At 33.6% G+C, this 25,526-nt stretch overlaps 1 protein-coding gene across 2 annotated transcripts in view; it reads left to right on the top strand.

Moving 5' to 3' along the window:
* The first annotated feature begins 7,320 nt into the window (after positions 1 to 7,320).
* The window catches only part of LOC106132760 (membralin), an 89,353-nt gene continuing 71,147 nt past the window's right edge, over positions 7,321 to 25,526 (top strand). The window contains exons 1-7 of one of the 2 annotated variants that reach the window (XM_060949529.1): positions 7,321 to 7,478; positions 7,894 to 8,430; positions 9,210 to 9,507; positions 10,079 to 10,118; positions 10,934 to 11,168; positions 11,851 to 11,941; positions 16,352 to 16,409. In XM_060949529.1, the coding sequence (XP_060805512.1) occupies positions 7,955 to 8,430; positions 9,210 to 9,507; positions 10,079 to 10,118; positions 10,934 to 11,168; positions 11,851 to 11,941; positions 16,352 to 16,409 (1,198 nt within the window). In that variant the 5' untranslated portion in view covers positions 7,321 to 7,478; positions 7,894 to 7,954. Of the gene's footprint in view, positions 7,553 to 7,893; positions 8,431 to 9,209; positions 9,508 to 10,078; positions 10,119 to 10,933; positions 11,169 to 11,850; positions 11,942 to 16,351; positions 16,410 to 25,526 lie in introns of both variants that reach the window. The other variant, XM_013332282.2, reaches the window with a different exon arrangement.

Consider the following 25,526-nt stretch of genomic DNA (forward strand, 5'->3'; position numbering starts at 1 on the left):
TCTTACTAGAAATTACTTTCGCAACCATGCGCCCATCGCCGGAGGTTTTCACAACTAACTTTATTAAAGTTATATGTGGCCTGATTGGATTAAATCTCATAATATTCTCATCATCATGATTCTTTTTTAGGCGATGGGCTAGCAACCTGTCACTATTTGAATCTCAATTCTATCTTAAAGCCCAATAGCTGAAGGTGGCCTATCAGTCTTTACAAGACTGTTGGCTCTGTCTACCCCGCAAGGGATATAGACGTGATTATATGTATGCATGTATGTATGATGATTGTTAAACCCAGTTGAAAAGAATTTTATAGTGATAAATCACTGTTAATAATATTTTTGACTATCCAGCAAACATAACAATTTTCGATTGTGGCCTTGCCAGGAATCAAACCACAAGATTAAGAGGCAGATTGATACAGGAACAAAAATATTTCAAACATACCTCCACTGCCTTTACAACCAGGAACGCAACAATGTTTATCTGAAGACATCGTGGCACTTTTGTAGTAAAATCTGTCTTTCACAAAAACAAACACAAACTTGGGACTCCTATCTCAAATAATCAGGTACTTTTTACAGGAGTCCTATCTCAAAATATCTGCACAACACAGTGAACACAGTCAGAGTCCAATCTCAGATGATAAAATCACACGAATATCCGGAAGAACAAAGCTCGACTCAACGGAAGATTCCAAACTCCAAATAACGACAAGTTATCAGCACAAAACAAAGTGCAAATAGGTAAATACACAGGCACCGGTAAAAAAACAGAAAGAAAGTTTACAGGTGTTAGAATCGAATTCAAAACTTACTGCAAAACTTATTTTACATAAATAAACAAACTGTCACTCATTTTCCAAGCGAGTATTACAGTGTTGCTATTATAAATATGCAAAAGTTACATAATGTTAATTCAAGAATCGCATTAATATGTTAAATACGTATTAAATATCGCAAAGTTCTGTAGGTAGTAACTTTATTCTTGTATTGTTGTAAATTTAGTTGTTCAATTTTCATTTATTACTTTTGTTTTATTACTTATATATTTTTTATTGTTTTAAAATATTCTACTAATTCTACTATTGTTTCTAATGGTAATTCTAAATGGAGCGATGCGATGAAATAAAAAAGCCTCAGGTTAATAGTAACATTATATGGAAATATATTACATCTCTTTTTGGACTCCTTATACGTCAGAACTTCTTGGTTTCTTGTATGGAGATTACTGGCACTGGTGCTATCTCTGTCTCTCTTACTCTCATACGAAGGATCTAAAAATGAATTTATTAATCATGGCAGTTTTAATAAGGATAATGAGAAACTCTTATCAAAATATTGCATTGTCATCGGTCCTTGATACGTGTGCAAAGTTTCAAGTTGATCAGACGTTTAGAAATCAGTGAAAATTAAGCTCAAAGATTCCGTTACATACATACATACATACATACATACATACAACCCAAGCTAATAAAAGCGTAGTAAAAAATGAACATAAAAGTGGTTATTGTAAGTAAACCTTAAGAGATAGATATATGCTCTCGCGGACTTTTTTTTGTGGCAAAAAATGAGTACTTCACATCTTTAGTACATTGTTTTACTATATCTTTGTTGGTTTGCGCAGCGTTCGCGTGGAAAGCTCGCAGATGGCCGACTCATTCAACTTTCACCTGCATTGTTGACGTTTCCCGTAGGAAATCTGGGATAAAATGTAGCCTATAGCCTTCCTCGATAAATAGAATATCTAACAGTGAAAGAATTATTCAAATCGGTTCAGTAGTTTCTGAGATTAGCGCGTTTAAACAAACAAACAAACAAAACAAACTCTTCAGCTTTATAATATTAGTATAGATTATTTACGTTTTTGATTGGCATTCGCGAACTCTGGTGAACATAAATCACGTCAATTTTTCTTTTACTTTTTTAGTTTATCAACCGAATGGTTTAGATTTGACTAATGAATGTATACTTACCAAAATAAATTATTCCTTAAATTATGTTTTTATGCAGAGGTATAAATATCGAAGAGCAATTGAAATTATCGCGGAAACGAGAAATTTACGTTATACACAAGGCGGTTTATTTTTTTATCCCATACAATAGACCCATGATTGGAAATATCGAAAGAAAATCACCAACAGACGAGCATTAATAATTCATATACAAAATTGAAACTTCGTTTCCTTTAAGAGTTCAAGTTGTCAGCCATAAAGCTGGAAAAATATAACTACCCCTAGGTAGCCTAATATTCATTTATTATTTCAGCAAGCTTTCGATGATTACTTAAAAGCAGCTATTTCTCGTGGCCTTCCTTCACAAAGTCCCTGGGATAATATCCATCTACCTATCTTTTCCAACAGTAACGGAACCCTATACCTTACTAACGAAAGTTGGGGCCGCGATACATACGAGTAGTATGTGTACCTATTACAGTTTTGATAAGTATTTCGAATTGAGACATCCATTAATACAGCCTTGATGAAACATAGAAGATTTATCGTCACGAAACTACGATGACTTGAACCGATCAATCGTTGTAAGTAGTTTGAGAATGATCGATAACTGTTACCATACTAGTCTCAATCGATACATCGTGATATAGTTATGGAATAGAACTTTTCCATTTTAAACGAATTTTTGTCCAATCGATATGCTTTTCTACTTCTTCTAAAAATGCATGATGAGATAGTGACAGGATTCTAGCTAATTACCTAGAAGAATCCAGAGTTTATAAGCAAACCCTTGTTTTCTTTTACAAACTAATGGGGACTATTCATTACTTCTTTGAAAAATATTGGTAATTAAAAAAGTACTTAATTTCCTGTCATACTTTGTAATTATTTTTATTCATTATAACCAAAAGTACAAGTACGAATATTAGAAAATAACGAATAATTGATCTAAAAATTACTTTATACATAAAAAATAATTAACCTTCATAGTACTCCAATTAATTTTGTTATTAAAGCCCAAACTCTATTACTGTGGAGAAACAAAATATTTTTATCTAATAAAAAACCATGACGGTTTATTACGAAATCACGGTACAAATTGGTTCGTACTTGACAAAGTATTCTGGTCGATTAATCATCGACCGGCCTTATCATCGACGGGTATCGGGGAAGCGAACACGAGTGCTTGTGCCTGTTTTGTTTTGTTTTTTTTTTTTTTTCTTTTTTTTCCTATTTCGTTCGGGCGTGCCGCGTAGGTCTTCGAGTGGGCGGGAAGTTCGACGATTGTTATAAGTAGTCTTAGAATAACTCAATTAAAGTTTATAGTCTTACAAAATAACTTAATTAAGGGTTCTTGACTTGTTGCTGAAAAATAGGTATATTCTTATTATATAAGAATTTAGAAATAGGTTTCGTAACAGCGGCCGATAATTATAATTCGTCAGTAATTAGTATAGTCTAGTATATTCGTATAGTATAGTCGTTCGTAATTACGAATTTATAATTCGTCGCTCCAATAAAATTTTCTATCACGTTTGGACGCTTAAATTTTTTGCCGCGCTTTTGACTATCTTAATATGCAAGGATTAAGTTGTAATATTAAAAATCAAACATAAATTATTATTGAAAAAAAACCCAGACAAATCTTAACTTCCTCATAAAGAATAGATTAAATCATGACAAGCGGGAAATAACTTGATACCTACATCATCCTAAATTAATACCTGCTTATACTTAAGAATATTATTTAAAAAATTAGCATGAGTTTTTATTCTCGGAACAAATAAAGCTAATCCAAATAGTATACCTATAAAGTATTATTAACGGCCTGTCAAAATGTCTGCAGTCCGATTTGTAGTACTAAAACGTATAGTTTATTGTATACGATGACAGTTCCTTGAATTTCGTGGAATGGATCTGATGCTAAGGTGTCGATGGAACACCTCCATAATTTGTGGCGTGACCATATTACAAGAAACTTCTCGAAGTTTTTTTTGTGGCTTTACAAACAAACTAAGATGCCTACTCGCTTCTTTTTATTTTAATTAAAATGTTATTAAGTGGTCGTTGGTCAAGACGATAGATTTTTTTTAAAGATGAGTGATCTTATACCTACGTCCACGGTAAAAGATAAAGAATATGAACATCTAATACATATATGTAATTCAATAAGTATTAACGGCCCGATGTCCTGTACTTAAAAAATATTGGCAAAAATCGATATGGGGGATTTATAGACGTCCAACAAAAATGAGATTTATAGGATTTCTGTCTGTTTCTACTCGCATTATGCAAAAACTTTTGTTCCGATTTGAATGCGATTTTCTTAGATATGAATGTTAGGACTGGTCCATACTGTAAGGATTAATACAGAGGATTATTTTTTCAGGGAACTTTTACGGCGAACGAAGTCGCGGGCGATACCTTGTTTCTTGTTAGTAAGTAACAGAAACTAATGTAATTACGACATTTATGTCTATATATATATATCTAGTAATGACCAACTTGTTTCACGCAAGCCTGTTTCCCAAAGCTACATCTCCCAATCGACCAGGAAATAAAAAACGTGAGAATGATATAAATTAAGACCCCCCTCCCCACCTTGTCTCCCACCGCAGAGTCGATAATTGAGATGTCAATTTTTTCCACTCACACGCAGCCTCGCCGGCCTTTTTGAATATTTATAACGTGACCAGACAGTAATTTTTATTTCTTTATCTCAGAGCTTATCCCTTACGTTTCTAGTAACGAATTCCGACATGCTTTACGAATAAAAATAATGACCACTCGATAAAGCCTTTAGGATTCTTATTTGAAAATAGTAAGTAAAAGCTACTCTTTCATGTATTTGTACTTTATATTTGTAAATATACATCAATAAAAAGTTAGTAAAGAAAGAAAATATCGTCTTAAAGTTCATATTATCGTCGCTAGATCCCTAGAGAGATTGAACGTCACGTTAGGCATTATTATTACACGTTAGCTGTATAAAAATAAGTTAGGGTAAGGTTGCTTAAATCGTACCACCGCCTAAGTCGTACCCCGGTAATTTCTCACTTGATACACAAAAAATGCACCATCTGATGGCATTTATCTGAACTATTTAGTCAGGCAAACAAATTCAAACAAGTGGAACGCTGCTCGGCTTCGTGAAACGAAGATATTTAAAAAGTAAGTATTTTATACGTATTGCATTACAATTTTTGGCACATTTATAAGCTATTTATGGCAGGATAGCGATAGTTAATTTATTTCTTTGACAATGTCTATTTAGAGTGCGTATCTAGCAATAGTTTAAGCATACTCAAACATGAGATATTCATAGGTTATGTTAGTTGTTTTAATTTGAAATTCAGAAGTCCCCTCTGCTTAAGTCGTACCTGTGCTAAATTCCTTAGTCGTACCGGTACGACTTAGGTATAAAGAAAATTATTTAACAATTAATTTATTTTTTTATCAGGTTATAAATACTACATAGCATGAAAAAGATAAAATACAATACTTGGAAGCAAGAGGATATGGACCAGGCTCTATAATAGAAGCCAAGGAAAATATAAAGAAGAAGAAGAAGCCTGTACTAGATATGAAAAAAATCAAAATTGAAAAAGGAATTAATAAAAGTATTAAAAGAAGAAATAAAGAAAAACAAAAAAATAAAAGCTAAAGCATCATGGTTATGCCAACTTTGTAAAGAAGATCGCGAAGAAAACATGATCCAGTGCATAAAATGTAAAGTCTGGATACATGACCTATGCGCTGGTGTAGAAAGTAGTACCTACCATTAAAAAATATAATTGTGATATCTGTGTTAGTAAGTAGATTCGATATTATAACTTCTTGATAACCAAAACATGTTTCAAGTGATCTCTTGTTATTCAGTATTATTTCTATACCTATAGTTTATTATGACTTCATTGAAGTCTATTTTCTAAGTACGACTTAGGCTATAGGTGGTACGAGTTAGGAACTGAGGCGCCTTAGTCGTACCGAAAGCAGGTTTGTTATAATTGTTAATTTAACTATTTTGATGAAAGATTTGTTAGTGTCTATAAACGTTGATGGAAAGGCAACTAAATAAAGATTCGACAGATGTAAGAAGTTGTGTTTAATTTCAATTGTAGTAATTATTAGAGTAACATTTCCTTAGGGGGTACGACTTAAGCAACCTTACCCTACCTAACTTTATTCAGCATTACCACTTTTATTTTATGATTTAGAAATGTTTCTTGTTTAATCCTAATACAGATAAGTATGTCTTATTTCACACGACACGTAATAAGAACCAGGTAACGAAATCGGTCGATTTTTTTTCACACTTTGATTCTTTTCTTATTGAACAGATGACATTTTAGGAAAAAAAATCCTTTTGAAAAGACTCGTGTAGTGTACGATTTAGATGTCAATCACACATTGTATAGAAGCTCAGGCTGTATAGGGCCTTTTTTCTTGTGCATGATCTCTTCCTAATGGCCTGAGAGGTTTTTGCTTTTAAAAGGTTCTTTATTCTGAATGCGCCGTAAAATTATTGTTCAGCTTCTGTTTTATATTAATGGTAACTTTTTAGTTTAGAATAAGTAATATACGGAATACATTTATGTTTATAATCACGTCTTTATCTCATAAGGTGAAGACAGAGCCAACAATTTTCAAGTACATATCTAGTTTTTTTAACCAATTATGCAACATGGAAGGACCTTTTTTGAATTTACTTGAAAGCAAATAAGTAATAATAAGAATATTTTTATTTCAATAATTACATTACGACTTATCTTTTATGAAAATTGCCAAAAACAAAAAAAGCTCCATCTTGTGATCAAGTTAAAAAGTATTTAATATTATGCTTTGCTTTAACACCTACTACAGCAGAGGGAAGGTGTTTTGGTACTTTTACAGTTTGTCTCTAGATGGCGATACTAATTCATTCTATTTTATTTACAGGTCTCACAGGGTTACTAGTAAATAAATAAATAAATATATAAATAAATATATATGGGACAAATTACACTGATTGAGTTAGCCTCGAAGTAAGTTCGAAACTTGTGTTACGAGATACTAACTCAACGATACTATATTTTATAATAAATACTTATATAGATAAACATCCAAGACCCAGGACAATCAGAAAAAGTTCTTTTCTCATCATGCCTTGACCGGGATTCGAACCCGGGACCTCCGGTGTCACAGACAAGCGTACTACCGCTGAGCCACAGAGGCCGTAGTACTTTTGTTACTCTCCTAGGATTTTAACTCGGATCCAGTTCATAACTAACTTGAGCCTAGAATGGACAAACGACTGTGAATATCGGAAAAAGGATTTTGTTTAATATTTCTATATCTTTTCAGTTCATCAGTTTTATTTTTTAATGTCATTATGACGTTTGTGGCATAATGTCAATTGATTTGATAAGAGTGACATGACATGGAATTTGACAGCTTGTGTTGTGGTTCGAACTAGTTTTTTTTTAGAAAAGTGAACCGTGATCTTGTTTTATCACCTAAAATTGTTCCTGTTAATTGTAAACAAGTGTAAGTAAATAATAATCAAGCTCAAGTTAAACCAACAAGTAATATTTTCCATGCTCCTAGATATTTGACGTTAGGTAAGTCGATTGTAGCGATAGTCACTTTTACTTGTTGACCTGTGATATTACTATAATGACTATCCAACGAAATGGGTTTTTATGGTAATTAAATACCGTAACAAAATGAACTATCGATGACTTCTCGTCGCCACAACATTTCTTAAACGGCGTCCTATGTAAAATCTTTTGGCCCAATCGCCAATTTTGAAGGTTTCGTTACATTCTATGTCTATTTTTAATCATTACTGACCCGTATCAATTATTATTACATGGTTAATTTATAAATGTTGTTCTTTAACTTTGACATTTATTACAGGCAAACTTACAAGTTTTCATTAACTTTGGACTTTCTCTTTCAGACAAGGCAGATGAGTTTGTTGTTGAATTAAGTGAGCTACATCACATATAAAATCTAGAAAAATGAGTGCAGGAGGTGCACAGGTAAACAATTTGCCTCCAGGTGTCAACCCTGAGAATAACATGTTGCCTGGAGGACCAATGATAAACCCAACAGTAAACAGAAATAGGAATAACAATCAGAATCCTCTTCTGAATGTTAGAGAAAGATTATTTCATGCACTGTTTTTCAAGTTTGCCGTGGCATATGCTCGGACATTTCCAAGACCAGTGAGGAGGTTTTTTGAATTCTTGGTGCTATTGAAAGCTCTCATAGCTTTCTTTGTGCTTGCATATATACATATAGCTTTTTCAAGAACACCAACTACTTGCTTAAATCATATTAAGGACTCCTGGCCAAGGGATGGTATTTTGAGGGTTGAAATTTTGAGAAATCCAGCTCAAGATTATACTATAGAACAAAGTTATGCTAAGGAACGGAGGCTCAAGAAGGATAAAGAGGAACTTAATTCCATGTTGGGAATTTTAGCTACTGAAGGGTAAGCTCATTTTCAAGATCCTGGTAAATATATATATAATGCATTCATTCATTTTTCTGAGAGCATATTAAATTGGGTCAAGAATTTAATACAATTTCTTTAAAAAATATTTTCCTACAATGTTGTCCTTTGTTTGCCATCATGAAGGATTCTTCCCTTGTATCACATCCTTTTTAATTTTGGTCAGTTGTTTTAAATACTAAAAAGTCCTTGAAAACATTTTTATGCCTTACACACTGTTAATTAGTGCATATCAATATGATATAAAATCATGTAATAATTAGCACTGTAAATGAGTTTTATTATGTATGCATTTGAATGGTAATGGCAAGGTAGAGGTCATTTCAATATTCTTGGTTAGAAAGTTACATTAGTGCAAATCCAACATTTATTTTTAGCCTTCTTGTGATGAAAATTATTTATAGTCATGAATATAATTAAAATATTGTATTCATAGTTAGTTATGACATGTCTTATTACATTGTTACTTTGTAAAAATGCAATGTAACAATCTTAGTACCATTTACCTAAGTAAAGTAAAATTTGCATACATCTTTTTCACCAAACACAATGGGCCAACAGTTAGGGTGAACCTGTCCCTCGGTCCTTATAAACCAACAATAGAGCTTGGTCAGTTTATCCGGCTTCAACTACACTAATAGTAATCCTCCTACAAAGACGTAAATTTTCTACAAAAAAAAATTGTCATGATAAGTATTTATAAGTAATGTATTTTTTATACTTGTTTTATTAATTTATCAATAAAAATATGGTTTCAGCTTTATCAATATAGAATCATCATCCAGTGAAGATGGTGAAGAAGACGAGTACATAAGAGATGGTACTGATTATGGAAACATAACAAGGGTTCATGATGAGAACCAAGAGGAATCTGATACAAATCAAGTCATTGAGACCTCATATGTGAATACAGGCCCTGAATTGACCCCAAGTGATGGAGAGACTGACCTAAATGCGACAATTGTCTCCGGAGAAGAAGTGGAACCTTCTTCGTCAATATGGGAAGGAATATTAGGGCTTGTCGAAGATTTAGATAGAGATTCTAAGTTGGTTGATGTAAGTATAAGTGTGTTACTGATCTTATTTTATTATAGTTAAATTCAAAATAAATATATACTGTGCCCATAGAAATCAGAATAAGAAAATAGAAATGCCATATTGTACTTTGAACTACAGGAAATATATGTCGTTGTCATGCATCGCACGTGATTTTCTGTGCAGTAGTAAAGCTGTCACATTTCAGACTTGAAATGCCATAGGAAAACTTTATGATGCACAGTCATCAATTCTGTCGTCAGATTTACCATTATATAGGCATAAACAAATATTAATTCAAGCCTTTTTAAAGGAGGGGTAGGCATAGACTTCAATTTACCACGATCTTTGCAGATTCACTTCTTGCATGTTCATACCTCTACTTTTTTATTAAGTCCTATTAGGGTAATGCCAAAGTTTGTGAAGCCTTAGTAATGTTAGTGTAAGAAGTGTAGTGTAAGTGTCAAAATTTTTACAGACGCCATAAGTAGTGGTAAACATTACCTTTTATGTAGCTCTGTCTATTTTTTGGACACTATACTTTGTTACTTTCCATATTAAATTACATACGCTATATTTTATTCGTTTTCAGGAATCTCTGGACGAAGCGGCGTCCAACAATTCGTCTAAAGGTAATTTAAGTAAAATTTCATTATATACATAATAACTTCCCTAATCTTCATATTTTGCTATGGAACTCCCTTCACCATTGTCTCGGTATTTGTCAAAAAATATAATCAAAATTAAATCAAAGTAATACATTTAGGCAATTGTATACTTATGTTTCACCTCACTGTAAGAACTTTGGTTTGGATTCAAAGTAATATAAAGAGTCACCATTACAGTACAAAGTAGATAACAAAAATGACTAGATTTTGGTAACTCATTTAGATTAACATTGCATGTTGTACTTTATACACACATTGTGTTTACAAAAACAGATGGTATGTGTTTCATTGATAAAGAATTTGTTTCTTTACGTAATCATAATGATAATGCTTTTATACATGCCTGTTAAAGCACGTACAAGATAATTAAGGTTAAATATTACCTAATTTATATCTAAAAAGGTCATTATTGTTTTTTATTTCCTGACGGCGTTATAAACTTTAACTTTTGGGGACCCCCGTTTCTCTTACAATTCTCAGATCTCCATCCACAAAGGTATTTTATTAAATTAAAAACCTGTGTTTGTAAAAAGCAGTATGAAATGCAGGTAGATAATCTTAATGTTTAAACCATAATATTGAATAAAAAAAAAACCATCAAGTTACTGGCCATTTGATTACCTGAGGAATATGTCGTGAATCAGCGGGGTTATGTCATAAACGAAGGAGTGAATAAATCCGTTATTTACATTAATTTAGATAAGACAAATGAAAATCATCAAATCTGATTATACCCTCAAACCTGACAATTTCAATTATTATTTTTATTTCAATTCCAGATGAAGATTACATTTTAGAATATTCCCTCGAGTACGGGTTCCTCCGCTTGTCGCCGAGCGCCCGTCTCCGCCTCAAGATTCCTGTTAAGATAATAACGCTGGACCCTCAGAAAGACGCATGCTTCGGAGACACCTTCTCCCGGTTCGTCCTTGACGAATTCCTCGGCTATGATGACCTGCTCATGGCTTCTATTAAAACACTCGCCGAGCAAGAAGATAATAAGGGTTATTTGAGGTAGGAAATATGTTATGTCACTTCCTAAATTTAAATGTAGTGAAGTTAAAAATCCCAATAAAATATTTCACATAATATTAACTTATTGCCATGTGGTTCCCGGTACCAATACAAAAAGAATAGGACCACTTAATCTCTTTATCATGGATGTCGTATAAGGCGACTAAGGGATAAACTTACAAACTTTAGATTCTTTTTTAGGCGATGGGCTGGCAAATAAATCACGCCTCTTTCCCGGAGGGGTAGGCAGACCACATCTTTTCATAACATTACACATTCATAACTCAATTTGAATCTCAATTCTATGATTAAGCTATCAGTCTTTTCAAGTCTACCCCACATATTGACGTGACCATATGTATGTATAAATTTATTGAGATTTTTTATCGACTGTTTGACTGAGAGTTTTTTATTTAGTATCATCCAACTGACATTTAGGCCCGGTTGTGTGTACGACCTTTCTGAAGAGAAGTCTGAGGACCCGCTGCGGCCACAAATCTGCATTAATTTAGATTTTATTACACGATGTGTCGCCTGTGATCTCCGCAACCTTTGCACTGGAATATTCATATTGGATCATGGCAACACATCCTGTTGCCTTGCCGTTAGGATTCTAGGCTGTGCATAACGCTTAAAAAAAAACATCTTAAAATGAGTTTCAAATAAGTATGTTTTGTTAAAGGAACGTGATCACCGGCGAACACTATCGGTTCGTGTCGATGCTGACTGCACGCAGTTCCTACATAGCCGCCTTCTTCATCATGCTTGTCTTTGTAAGTAATCTTTTTTTTAATTACTTTAATTTGGCTTTAATACCATCTTGCCACCTGATGGTAAGCGGTTATCGTAGCCTATGGATATCTTATAGAAAATTTAGTAATTAGGATTGCCAGCTATAAAAGAATCTTTATACATCCTTATTAAGAGTTTCATGTCAAGTTGGTAAGTTCATTCCAAAATTATCTTAAATAAATAAATTGGTAATCGAACTTACGTTGGTCTAGTTTCCTTTGTGATAAGAGGAAATAAGACTACGGCGCGCCCAGCCTCGGAAAGCTAAAGCTATTCTATTATGTAGGGCATGAATCCACATAAGTGCTATCTGTGACGAGGACGTGGTTTCCATTTCATCCGTAGAAAGTTCTCTTTCACAAATTCTGCTTTTTTCATAATACCAAGTTTGGCTACTGACCGCTAGATGGCGTTGGTTTTATATTTAATGAAAACTATAAATTAGAATGTCGCCATCTAGCGGGCAGTAGCCAATCTTGGTATTAAGAAAAAGCAGAATTTGTGAAAGAGAGTGTAGGTAGTGTTTGCAAAAATTGTATGATGGCGTGTGGAATAATTATGTTTTTAATGTTATAATGATAATATTTCTATGAATTCATTTGATATTTGCGTGGTTCAAATCCTCGCTGTGTTCTTCCTAGGTAGGAGAACTTAGAGAGCCCGTATTCAAGTATAAGGGGGTCAGGAATTTCAGACTGCTATCTGACCTCCGTGACTTTGTAACATTTATACCAGGATATAAGTAAAAACATCTTCAATCATCAGTCTTGGTTCTCCCGACGACGTTTTAATCCCTTTCAGAGTTAATAAAGCCAATAGACTCGAAAGCCACGTCGAGCAGGATGGCTTAACGATAAAATTGAGATTCAGAGATAGTGTCCGTTGCTAGCCCATCACTTCAAAGAAAGATTTCAAGATAAACTACCCGCTTGAATATTGTCGATGTTCTTATTAAACTTTATTTTTTTCATTCAATTATTGTATCAAATTGGGGAGGTCCTAGTAAAGGTCAGGTCAAGAGTACCTATGTTAAACCGACAAGCGTGCAAGAAGATTAAATAAGTACTTTTTCAATCGTGGCAAGTGTTAATATGTAATCTAAAAATTACCTCTCTGATTTTGTCCCTATGTAGGTATTATTCAGAAATAATACAGGTATTAAAAGCGTGTGTAACGTAGCTTTATATTATCTGCTATGTTTCGAATAATGTTACAATGACATCCGTAGTCACCGAGCGTCTTTAATACCTGTTTTATTTATAAATACGAGTAGTATAATGAAACGCGAACGTTTAAAATCAGTTATGTAGGTATGTTATGTATAACATTTCTCATCATTGCTAAAAACAAAAGACATCCACACTACCTCTACGGGGCGACTGTATACAGATCAATTAATGGGTATCGCGAGGCGCGGTCCCTCTCCGCCGCGCCACTAAAATCAGGACCCCGAGTTACAGTTATTGCTCTTTTACAGCCCTTTCAAACTTTATTACGGCACCGAATTCCACCTCTGGCGGTGACTGTACACAGCCTTGTGTTTGTTTTACAAAAACTCTTCCGGCAAATACAAATTGGTTTGGACGTATGACAAGAATGTAATCCCGACTCTTTGATTATTAAAATGAATTAAATGAATTACCATGTACTTACTTAACATATATACATAAAATCACGCCTCTTTCCCGGAGGGGTAGGCAGAGACTACCTCTTTCTTTACTGTACTTATTTAAGTTTGGAAATATCAAATATGTGTTGAGAGTTATTGGTGTACGAAGCTTACATTAATTCAAAAGAGTATTTACAAACGTCCTAATTTTCCCTCACTTTATTTCTCAAGGTTGTATTTTCTGTGAAAATTATAATCGCAAAACAATATCTTTTCGGTTATAGTTCTACCATGGTTCATAATTCTGGCAGACTAAAGTTTTAGGGTTTATTATGATAAGCTCTTCTTCAATCTTTTTATTCCCTTTTAAAAATAGTAAAACTCTAATTTTCCAACGCAATAATTTGGGGCTGCGGTCCGCTAATTAAATAGAAAATTCTCCGAAAAGAAAAAATTTGATTATTTATTTTTAAAGATTATTTAGTATTGCAATTAATAACACCGTTTGCTTTTTTCTTGTTTAAAACGTAGTTAAAAATATATTATTAATTTTATATATTATTTTATTAAAAAAATCGTAGACAGAAAAGTAATAGCAGTCGAGGAATCGTTCGAAGATGAATTCTGTCACTGGAACGCTCGAGAACAACGAACTGTTATTTTTATTTGCTCAAATCGTCTTTAATAAAGTGTTCGACGTAATTTTTCAGCGCTTCTAATATGTAAAATTGTTTTAATTACTAATAATAATGATGGGCTTGAATAACTGTAATTATGAGTAGGTACAGTTGAAATTAAAAGGATTCTAATGAATTCAAAGTCGTTGTACTGTGAATAACTTCAGACCGTGCATTCGGGAGAGATGTGAAAGGCGCCTAGGCTACGAGGAGACGTATAGCGCATGCATCCACAGCTACTTTTTACATTCTAATAGACTGTAAGAGAATAGCAAAAAGAAAGATAAAGACCATAATTAGATTTGATTAACATGGATCTTGGAGTCCGTATAGGGTGATTAACTCGTTAAATGTTGAAAACGTACTGAGTGTGTTTTTCGCTAAACAAAATCAGGTCTATTAAGTAAACGTGATTTCAAAGGATATTTGGGATCCAATGGAACAGTGACATAAATAGCAAATAAAAAAAAATGTGCAATTTAATTTAGTGCGAAATATTCACAACGTATACTGGGAAGGCTCGGATATCGTTGACAGGGAACAATCCCATTACAGCGGATACGTTGCAGCGCGGATATCAATATTGATCCCGACATGATATGCTTCGGTATATGTCACTAGACTAATCCCGTGGCGCGCCGTCAGCGGCCAGAGAAATAGCATTAATCAATTGTCACACGGCGCGGTATTGCCTAATATATCTCCGGGATCGGGGTACGGTTTCATGCGGATCACGAGCGTCGATAGGGTTTAAAGTAGACAGTGCGTTTTAATTCGGTTATCGGTGTGTCGAAATGTTTGTGCCTTTGAATTTTCAAACTGATTTCAGACGTTCATAAATTGGATTTTAAACTCACACTAAGTTTTACTTAGTAGCGCATGAGTAACAAGCGAAGAGCTTTTTCTGTAACCTTAAATTTCACAAAAAATAGACACTACGGCTATGGTAAATAGTGATCGCCGACAGTAGCAGCTCGTACCAAATAAAACTTTCTGAATAATTAGATTTTACAATCACTTTTAGAAAAAACATTTTGCATTCATTCATTGCTTAAATATGCGATGGATTAAAAATCTCACTAACGCCGTCACTGTTTATATCCCATTCAGCTATAGCCATCAGTGTTTATACCCGGCGCCTCGTAAAAATCTTGCCTTCCGCGACATCAATTTCTCACGTCCTAAAACCGGCACTAACCTTGCTTTTTAATATTAACGCCGGATCGATAGCCGGCTGGTTAGTTTACGGCCACCGTAAAAACTAACAGCTCGCCGGATTAAGTGCGGCCCATTGCGCGTAGAACGGAACGCACGCTTCGCTCAGCCATGATATCCTCTCCACCCTCTTGTCTAGCTTGACCAAAAAAGTAGGTACTATTAGTTCGTTTAAATTGCTATTTTCTATTTGTCACGCAAACATGTATGACCGAATGTCATTCTCTATCAAATTATTGACTAAGTTTACAACTGTTTTTCGTAAACCATCTCACTCATCGCTTTTCGTCATTGGTTTCATCTCGATTGCAAATTGGGGAAGAGTCAGATTTTTAGCTTATGATATGAACACAAGATTATAATTTTTGGGGAAATCAGTAGAGATTTTAGTTATTCTAGATCTTGGCAAGCTTCGAACTCTGTCAACGTTTTCATAGCTCTCTATTTCATAAAGTACCCTGTCACCGAAGTGTTCAATTCTAACATTGTGCCGCACGCGTGGGGCCGTTCCCTGCAGTCCGCTATCAATCTTTTCGCCACATCATTTGCTCCCCGCGCGCCGCCCGCGATTGAATTTCATTAACAAAACGCTTAGTGTAGATTGAAACCATTTAAGTAACAGACCTGCCCTAAATGTACATTGTACCTTCATGCGGTGATTCCAAGTGGAAACGAGGCGTTTTCAATTTTAAATACTTCTCGCTCGCAATCCAACCGTAATAAATATTTGTGTGTAATCAAGAGTGTTTGATTTTTTCACTCTTTATCCTTTATGCGGTACATATTTGTATGTACATGTCAGAAGAAGTATGATATTTAGTAGCGTCAATGTAATTTAATGAACCGATGGTTATTATGGTTTGTTTTTTAAATAATCTATTTTGTTTCAGACGGTGTCAATATCCATGTTGTTACGTTATGCTCATCATCAAATCTTTGTTTTCATAGGTAAGTTTTTAAGTGTTTTATATTTCCTACCGTAACTAAATTTTACAGGACAAATAACACAAACAGTAATAAAATTACAAAATTCAAGAAAACGCAGACTGCAAATAAAAAAATTTGAGTGACAATTTTTGAAATCAAATAATTGTTCTCGTAAGCTTTCTTTTCATAAGGGCTGTCATTCCGCTTTAGTTCCAGTGGCGGAATATAAGCAGTACAATTATGTGCTGTCGAAATAAATTCAGTGAAAAATTCCCGAGCCAGCTCAGCGGCAATCTCTTTGTAATAACAATAATTGCGAACAGCGCCCGCGGCTGCGCGGCCCGCCTACTCTTGCTGGAAAATAAAAAAAAATATACATGAAAATACAACAGACGGGATTTTCTCCGCTCTCTCGCTTTGATCCGTCGACAATTAGCCCGATAGAGATAATTTGTTTCTTTCCCTATTTGCTGCGCGCCGCCACTTGGATTAGTGTTTCAATACGATGATTGTTTTGAATATTTTGCTTCATCCTTCTTCTTCGTAGAAATGAAAATCTCCATGGTATTTAAAGTGCACAGTGCACAGCTAATATTACGCTCTGCTTATTGCTTGCAATATTTCCAGCCTGTTTTACACCATAAAATTAAATGTTGCATAAGTAATCATAAGAAATGAAGCAACTGTGTCTATTTCTTATATTAATACGGGATTAAATTCATTACAGATTTGTTAGAGCTTGTTATTGATGTCCGGGATTCATGCATCAACGCTTTGTCGTATTTATTCCTTTTATATGGACGTATGGAGCTTTGGTTTTCTTTGAATAGCCACGTTCTGGAAAATGTGAATCAGAAAATAATCTGTATTTTCTTGTGCATGTGCCGAGCTGACTTTTATTTTTCGAAGCTCATTAAACTTGAAATATTATTTTCAAAAAACATTTTACTTTCATCTCGGATTCCAAGATAAGATTCTCTTTTTGTGTGATGTTTAATATTATCATTTATTCCTTTAATTGAATTATAAATGTTTAAAGAATCATTAATAAAAAGTTGATCACACATGATGATCTGTTTTAAATGCCTTGTGTGTTAGTAAATAACTAACCTGCCATTTACTAAATGATCAAGAAGAAATATTAACAAAAAAATATAACCAAAAAATTTGGAAATTTCTTTTTCCTATGGAAGAAGTACCTATCTGTGTGTGAATTCTGTGTCGGTGTTATAACTTCGTTTTAAAAATTTAGTTGGAACAGCCACAAGAATGTTTTCGAAGCATTCTTATTACAAGTATTCAAGAAGATCCCTGAAAACGAAATAAGATTTATATCTAAAAGAGCTCTTAGCTCCAGTTTGCAGAATAAACTATTCAACTCACAATATCGGATAAGGGTAAATCTTTTGAATGGGATCCGGTTCGTATCTATGACGACTCATCCCTACCTGGCGATGTTTGAAAAATATAGGTACCTACAAACGCAGATCAAAGATAAAGACGCTATGCAAAATTTAGCTTTGACATTCCGTGATATTTTTCATATTCCTGAGATGGTATCAAATTGATGAAAGAATCTGTGGAAAAAGTATCCGGACTCATCATTTGAAAATCGGGTTTAATGTTTTAGCGTCTATAAATAATTTTTACTCGAAGTAGGTAATACGCAATTTATTCAGTTTTTTAACAGTTTGATCTATATGTTACCACGTGTCAATTGTTAACTCTTTACCTGTTACGTCATCTCCTCCGTAAGAATTGTTGCACGTAGCAGGAGTTGAGATTACTAGTTTATTCAGAAATCGTATTATTTTTTTTATTAAGTAGCTGTTAAAATATATTTATTTCCTGTTCGCTCCCATGTCTACTCCGTCTTAACTTTTATCGGCTTGAGCGTACAAATAGGTAAAGGCCCGGAAAAATTTTGCGTAATCTAACCGTTGTGATTTTTTATTGGTTCCGTATTAGAGCAGTTAATAATTTCATACATATTTTCATTCTGTGAAAAGAATTTCCTTCTATTATGTCTGTGTAGTAAGTTGGAAACCACGATTCAATAAATTATATTTATATAGAATATCGTTTTGCAAGTTCAGAATTCTTAACAAAGATTGTAGGCAAATATAGGTAGTTCAGCAAAGGCTGAGCCAATTTCAAAGCAGACACGTGTAATGTTCCTAGGATAAGATTTCAATACTGTCCAACCACTGAGAAGCAGTGGTATCTAGGGATTTCCTATTGAAATCTGTTCAATACGTCTCACAATGGCCGAGTAATCCCCTGACCAGGAATCACACGCTGTAAAGATCCTGGAACACTCACGTTTGTTCCGACCAACAATATAAGCTTTACTACAAATCTTCCTGGCGCCCTACATTCTACCTCTTTGTGTGACATTGCGTGGGTGTTACGTACCTAATAGAACTGGTTTAAATGTATTTGGAGTTTGTTGGACACGTATACTAGGATTTTATATTAGTAAGCATATATTTCTTTCAAATAAATGTTGGTAGGCGAATTTGTAATTAGGACGTTGCAACGGCCGAATATATTTACTGAATGCTATACCTGTTTACGTGGAGCTTAATAACGTGAATTTCATGATTAGTTGGCGAGTGGCTGAAAATTCGCTTCAATAAGCCTCCCGAAACTAGATTAATCTCTAATCCAACATGTGATATTAATATTGCAGTCGCATATCAAAGGGTTAATTAAATTGCGCTAATACCGTACAAATGTACGGGCATATACAAAGCGATGTCCGTCACAAAAGGACCGCATCGAGCACGCATCACTAATCACTCACCTGATATAATTGTTCGTTAATTTTATATTTAACTAGAATTTGTCGCGGCATAACCTGCATCTATTTGACGCACTGCATACGTAGATTTGTCCTAACTTTTGTACATTGAATCGATATGTAGCACATATGTTGTAAATCCGTTTTAAACTGTACTTTGAATTTTTGATGATTTTCATCGTGAATGTAGCATTTAATATTTCTTCGAGACTGTTTGATCTGCCTTCCCCATAAAGGATAAAGAAAGAGAATTAAATTAACAATCCCTTTTTTAAATCGCCATAAGAGTCAATTCCTTATAAAATATTCTTAAAATTTGGCCTATTCTACTCACTTACCTTAATAAGAGGTTTTCATTTCATAGAGTTATGCTGGAAAAAAGGCTTGAACATTTGCATAATTAAATATCGGAATTAACTCCGCGATCCTGGCCAGATAATTAACTGTTCAACAAAGGAGTTTGCTAAAGGTATTTTTTATCAATATTTTTTTTCCAACATTCCAGGTATTAAGATGTTTGTAATTCTCGAAGCTTAAACATTTTCCTTTTGTTTTTTGTCCCTAATGGATGGAAGAAAAACATCCCTATTTTAAGATTAAACTGGGACAAGAAAATAATGGTTTTTCTTTAAGAGTAAGAATTTACTTTGCAAGCTGGACACTATGAAAGTGGTTTTTAAAATAAATGTTCATAAAGATAAGCTCTATTGAGATAATCTCTACTGCAGGTTAGATAAGTGTCGAAAAACAGAAAGAAGTCAATGTATATAAAAAAAAATTTAAATACGCAATACTAACACTGCCTTTTAAGTAACTGAATAATGATTAGTTTAGGGTCACGGAAACACGAATTTTAAGAGTGAGTATTAGTATATATATACAATCGTAGCCAGTAATTAGTTGTATACCTATGGTATCGTTTTTTATACGATTTATCATAGTCATCAAATTCAAAATTTTTATTCATTATTATAGGACATTTCATATCACTTACTAATTCTCATATCTTTTGGTTTTAAAACATTGGTTGATGTCAAATAAATTACTAAATCATCAATGCACAACAATAGTAGGTACCTACGACCTACATACATATTGCTAAGTAAAAAACGTGATAGTGTCTTTTCTCATAAGACTGAACCGTTTAACGATACAGTTAATTTGATATATTTTACGTACGTATAATGTAAAATATTAGTTTGTTGTGTTTTTTTTATATTGGCTTAATGATTGAATTGAGATTCAAATAGGTTGCTAGCCCATCGCCCTAAAATAATCCCAAGTTTAAAAGCATATCCCTTAGTCGCTTTTTACGACATCCATGGGAAAGAGATGGAGTGGTCATATTTTTTTTTGTATTGGTGCCGGGAACCACACGGCGCATTTAAAGAACATTTTCTTTAAGTGCGCCGTGTGGTTCCCGGAACAAATTATTTGTGTTGCAATTTATTGCAGTGTGTGAGTCCAATAATGATAAGTATAATAAATGGAAACACCCCACCAAAATATAATATACATAAATTACCACAGTTGAAATCTAAGACACAACATCTTACTTCATTTCCTATTACATAAAGCATTAATTAATCTTAATAAATTGCAGATTTCCATTAGAATTCATTAGAAATGTTTTTTTATCTTCCCACTCCGAAACCTATTAATGTACGTTTTTAAAGGAATCACTTTATATTTTCGCTAATGAAGCTCTAACAGAGCGTAGGTTTGGAAAATCCTTTAAGTATCTAATTTGCGATTTTTCGTTGTATAAGGCGATTTTCCATGTAATTCGCCAATTATTTTGTTCGTGTAATTTTCTATGGCAGCGAGGTATTAGGCGGTGTCGGGAAGCGAAATAAGGAGATAATAATGATATATGAAAACGTCAATAAATATTAACATCAAGTCTGCCGCTGGTTTTTTTGAATTATTGCTCGATTTGTTTTGTTATTTTTTTTATTATTATTTTAAACTCGCGTGAATTTAGATTTTTTGTTTCGTACAAAATCACGTAGGTACCTTTTTTAATATTGCATTACTAACATAACTTCATGAATAATAAATTGCGTTCAAAGCGTTTGTTACTTCAATGCAGAATAGGTACTTCTGGCGCAGAAGTGTCGCAACGAGGATAAAGTAAGATAAGATACTTATGTTAAACGTAACGTAGAATATTAATGTATTCAACTTACACTTGGCAGATAGTTTGTCGTTTGATAGTTATTCCATAATCATTCGGAGCACGATTGATAGAGACGCCTTAACAATAAAATGAAAGTCATATTTACTTTAAAATGAAATGTTGAATTTACTTAGCATGAATTATTAAAATCCTTACAAGACCATATTATATTCAAATTCAAAATTTTAATTCCAATTAATACATTTTTTCATTATAACGGGATCATACCACTTAATAATTGTCATAATCTTTTGATTTCATAACATTGGTTAACTTCAAATAAATAACTTAAAACTAAGTTTACTGCCGCTACTTTTACTTAAAAGTAAGTTTACCCTAAGAAGATGTTATATATATATATATTTTGTGTGACCTTAAATATGTTTAAGTATAACAATGTTCATGTTTTGTGTAAAGCCTATTAACTTGGCCAACCACCTTCCACCTGGAGAGGCAAGCGCCTGTTTGCCAATTAAAATATTTTCGCTTTATTCCTGGCTTCGAGTGTGGGCTTATATCAATTAAGGGAAATGTCGATACGTCGAGCACTCGCCAAGTGCTACAGAGAGATTTTCCCAACTTGCTATATGGAGCGGTACCTCTTCAAAATTTCCATTATTAATTGTTTAACAAATTGGTTTTATGTGTTTACTTTAATAATATTATATTAACTTTTTAAGAGTTAACTTCTATAGGAATGTTATTGGCTCTGTCAATCCTGTAAGGGAGAGACTTGATAAATGTATGTAACTTCTTTTGTAATCCCTTTCTACATTTTGTTAATGTAAAAATAAAGGATTTAATTAATATATTTCGTTGAGACGTAGTTTTTTTTTATAAAACATGGATAAGAGTCTGGAATGATTTCTGTCTTTAAAGTCTCTAACCTTCCAACGTGTTTACTAATTTAGTATGAAGGCAGGTTTATTGTGGGACTGAAATAGTCCTAGATAATAAATTAAACTATTTAACTTTTAATATAACTGATAAAATGTGCCAGTGCACAGAGTATATTTGAAGGAATATAATATTAATTTAATTTATTTGTTATGGCTATTGAATACTTTACAATTTCATTGACGAAAAATTGCATTGTCATCGTTCATCATTCATCATGTGGAAATTAATTTCGCCACCCCGTTTCGGTGGCGCGTATTTTCTGCGATTTACCGCCACGCTACCCCGTAGCATATTACCATATAGGTATATCAAAAAAGACGCTATATCAAAGTTGGCCATGTTTCGATTATTTTTTTCTTCAATTACAATGCATGTGTAGATTTTCAGTGCTAGTGCTTTATACCTACTTCAAATTATTTCACGAAGATTCGTTTTAGTCGCATAAAGCTAACAAACGAGGTTCTTTCTTATTTTACAATATTAGAATGCATGTGTAGGGATTGAGTTTTTTTTTTATATTACATAGTTTAAATAGTTTTGTAATATCTATATAAAATAATATTTGGTCCATTTTTGTGTAAAATTCAGTGTAAAATATCACTAAACCGGCCATTGAACTAATGCTTGCATTCGATTTTCCGATGTCATATTTCTAGAACTAGCAAGCTTCGCGCCTCACGTCGAACGAATCCCTTTTACTCATACATCAAAAGAGTCTACAACAGAATACTCGCATATTCGATACAGTGTACCGGGGATTATCCCACGGTGTGCAAACAACCGTCCACAAAGCTTGAACCGGGAGCACATGAACTATGTTAACGAAAAGAAGATAAAACCTTTATCTTATTACGATTTGAAACCGTGATGCGCGACATATGAGTATAGCTGGTATGGAACACAAAAAAAGAAAAGTACAGAAAAGACACAAATGGCCGATATATTATAATATTGGTAAATTTCATTAAGCGATTCCTTGTTTCCTATTTTGATTAACTAACTGCTTAGGTAGAAAATATTAATGACAGATTTGATGCAAGTTTTTGGAGTTATTTAAAATTTTGTTCAAATAAAGCATACAATATGATACAAACAAAACAGAGGGTTTATCGCCAGGAACGTTAACTAAAAGGCTGACAGCATTTACATATTAGTATTAACATCCATTGAGATTCTCGGGACTTTAGTATCCGCTGTTTATTTGTTAATCATTGCACGCATACGTCTTTTATAATTAAGATATAACTTAATGTAGAAAGTATAGTTATAAAAGTTATTTATTCCTACAGAAGAAAGAAGGAGAAAAGAGGAGAGAAATAATCAGTTAAAAATCACTAAATTATTCAACATAAAATTAAGAACATCTAACAATAAAAATTATTTTTGACATATCTCTAGCAAACAACATCGTGGCAACCGTTGCTATGGCGTATACTATGAAGGTTGCCTACACTTAATGCTAGATTGGACTGTCTACTAGTTTCCCTGTGCCCTTGCTTTATGTTCGTCTGCTCTCAGTTTTAAACACGTTAAATAAAGTCGCATGCGTTATCCTGTCTCTCTTTATTTTATGATTCCTGAATCCTGTTTAGAACTCCCGTCCTTTTTCGGACTAACGTATTTTGATATTTTTGTCTGCGTCTGTTACAGTATCCTTAATTTATTTTTGTTAATGTTTTATATTTCATGTCTCTATTTATAAAGTTCCAATGAAGTTAACTCGATTGATGTTCCAGTGTAGATTAATATTTGTCATGTCATGCCATGCCTTTATTGGCCTCTTGCAGCAGTTAGTTTTAATAACGGGAATTTCTTACGTTCAAATTAAGTTAATAAGCATAAATGTTGAAGAAGAGAAAACACTTATTAACACTTAAAAACAAACTTAATAACAATGTTATTACTTACTTTTTCAAGTAAAGTAGTTAATTATTTTTTATTAAGTTTAACTTTTAATTTCAAGCACCATCTCTCCTCTAACGGATTTAAGTAGTGTTGACAAAACAAATATTTCTTTGGATATCTATAAGACTTCCGAAGTTAGATTTAATCTACAATTGACATGTTATATACATACATACATTTTTCAATTCAAAACTTCATATGGCCTTAAACAGTTCAGTTCGTAAAATAGATTCTCAGAGCGCGTACACCGCGATAGATAAACCTTATATTTTTAAAGGTTTCCGTTGTCTCCTCGTAAAGAATGATCCGCGTCGCTGCGACACCATTACTTCTCGTACCCATGAAAAATTCATACACAAGTAATCAAAATATACAGAGTACAGAATTGACAGTTCTATACAATTTAAGTAAATCTTAGTTAATTTCCTTCCAAAGGTTTTTTCCATTTTTAGCTTGTTGTTCCCTTCCTCGTATTTTAATTATCTCTTATTGCTAACTTCTAGGCTTTTATTGCATTTTTATTATGATTATATTTTGGCATTTATGTATGCAAGTGAAATTTGGGTGTGGCAAAAGAAGCACGAAAGTAGAATAAATGCAGTGGAAATGAGAGCGTTAAGGAATATGATCGGTGTGAAATTGAGTGACCGAAACAGCGTGATAAGGGAATGTTGTGATGAGAAAGAAGATGTAGTTACAGGAATAGAAAAGGGTATGTTAAGATGAGGTCATGTGGAGAGGATGAATGAACAGTTTGACTAAGCAGATATATAAAGAGAGTGTGGAGGGAAAGGTCGGAGTGGGAAGGCCTAGACGAACGTATCTTGATCAAATAGAGGACGTCCTGGCAAAGGGTCAGGTCAAGAGTACCCGAAACCGTCGAGCTTGCATGAAGAAAGTTATGAATGAGGATGATGCGAAGGAAGTATGCATAGATCGTGGCAAGTGGAAAGATGTAGTCTCTGCCTACCCCTCTAATTTATTATGATTATATGTGCACTGCACATACTACTTTAGCCGTGTCGTCGATACTTTAAGTATTGGTAAATATTGGTCTTTTTGTGCTGATCCAATTATCCATGGAAATGTAGGTTGTGTATCTTACGTTGTAAGTACACGTTCTAAACGTAAGGTTAACCAACGCCTTTCCTTAAAACTCAGAAGGCTGAACATGCAAAATGTCCACCACTAGTGTGATACATAAACTGAAATTCGTTTCATAGGAGAGTGCGCAAAGCCAGTCACTTCTATATTGTAAATATTTTGCACAGAATTCTTGTGATAGCGTTAACGTGAGAGCGTCGCCCGCGCATCCTCTGGGGGCCTTTACGGGCTTATGTGCTTCTAGTAC

This window comes from Amyelois transitella, chromosome 19 (genome assembly GCF_032362555.1).
Source record: "Amyelois transitella isolate CPQ chromosome 19, ilAmyTran1.1, whole genome shotgun sequence".
Lineage (NCBI taxonomy): Eukaryota > Metazoa > Arthropoda > Insecta > Lepidoptera > Pyralidae > Amyelois > Amyelois transitella.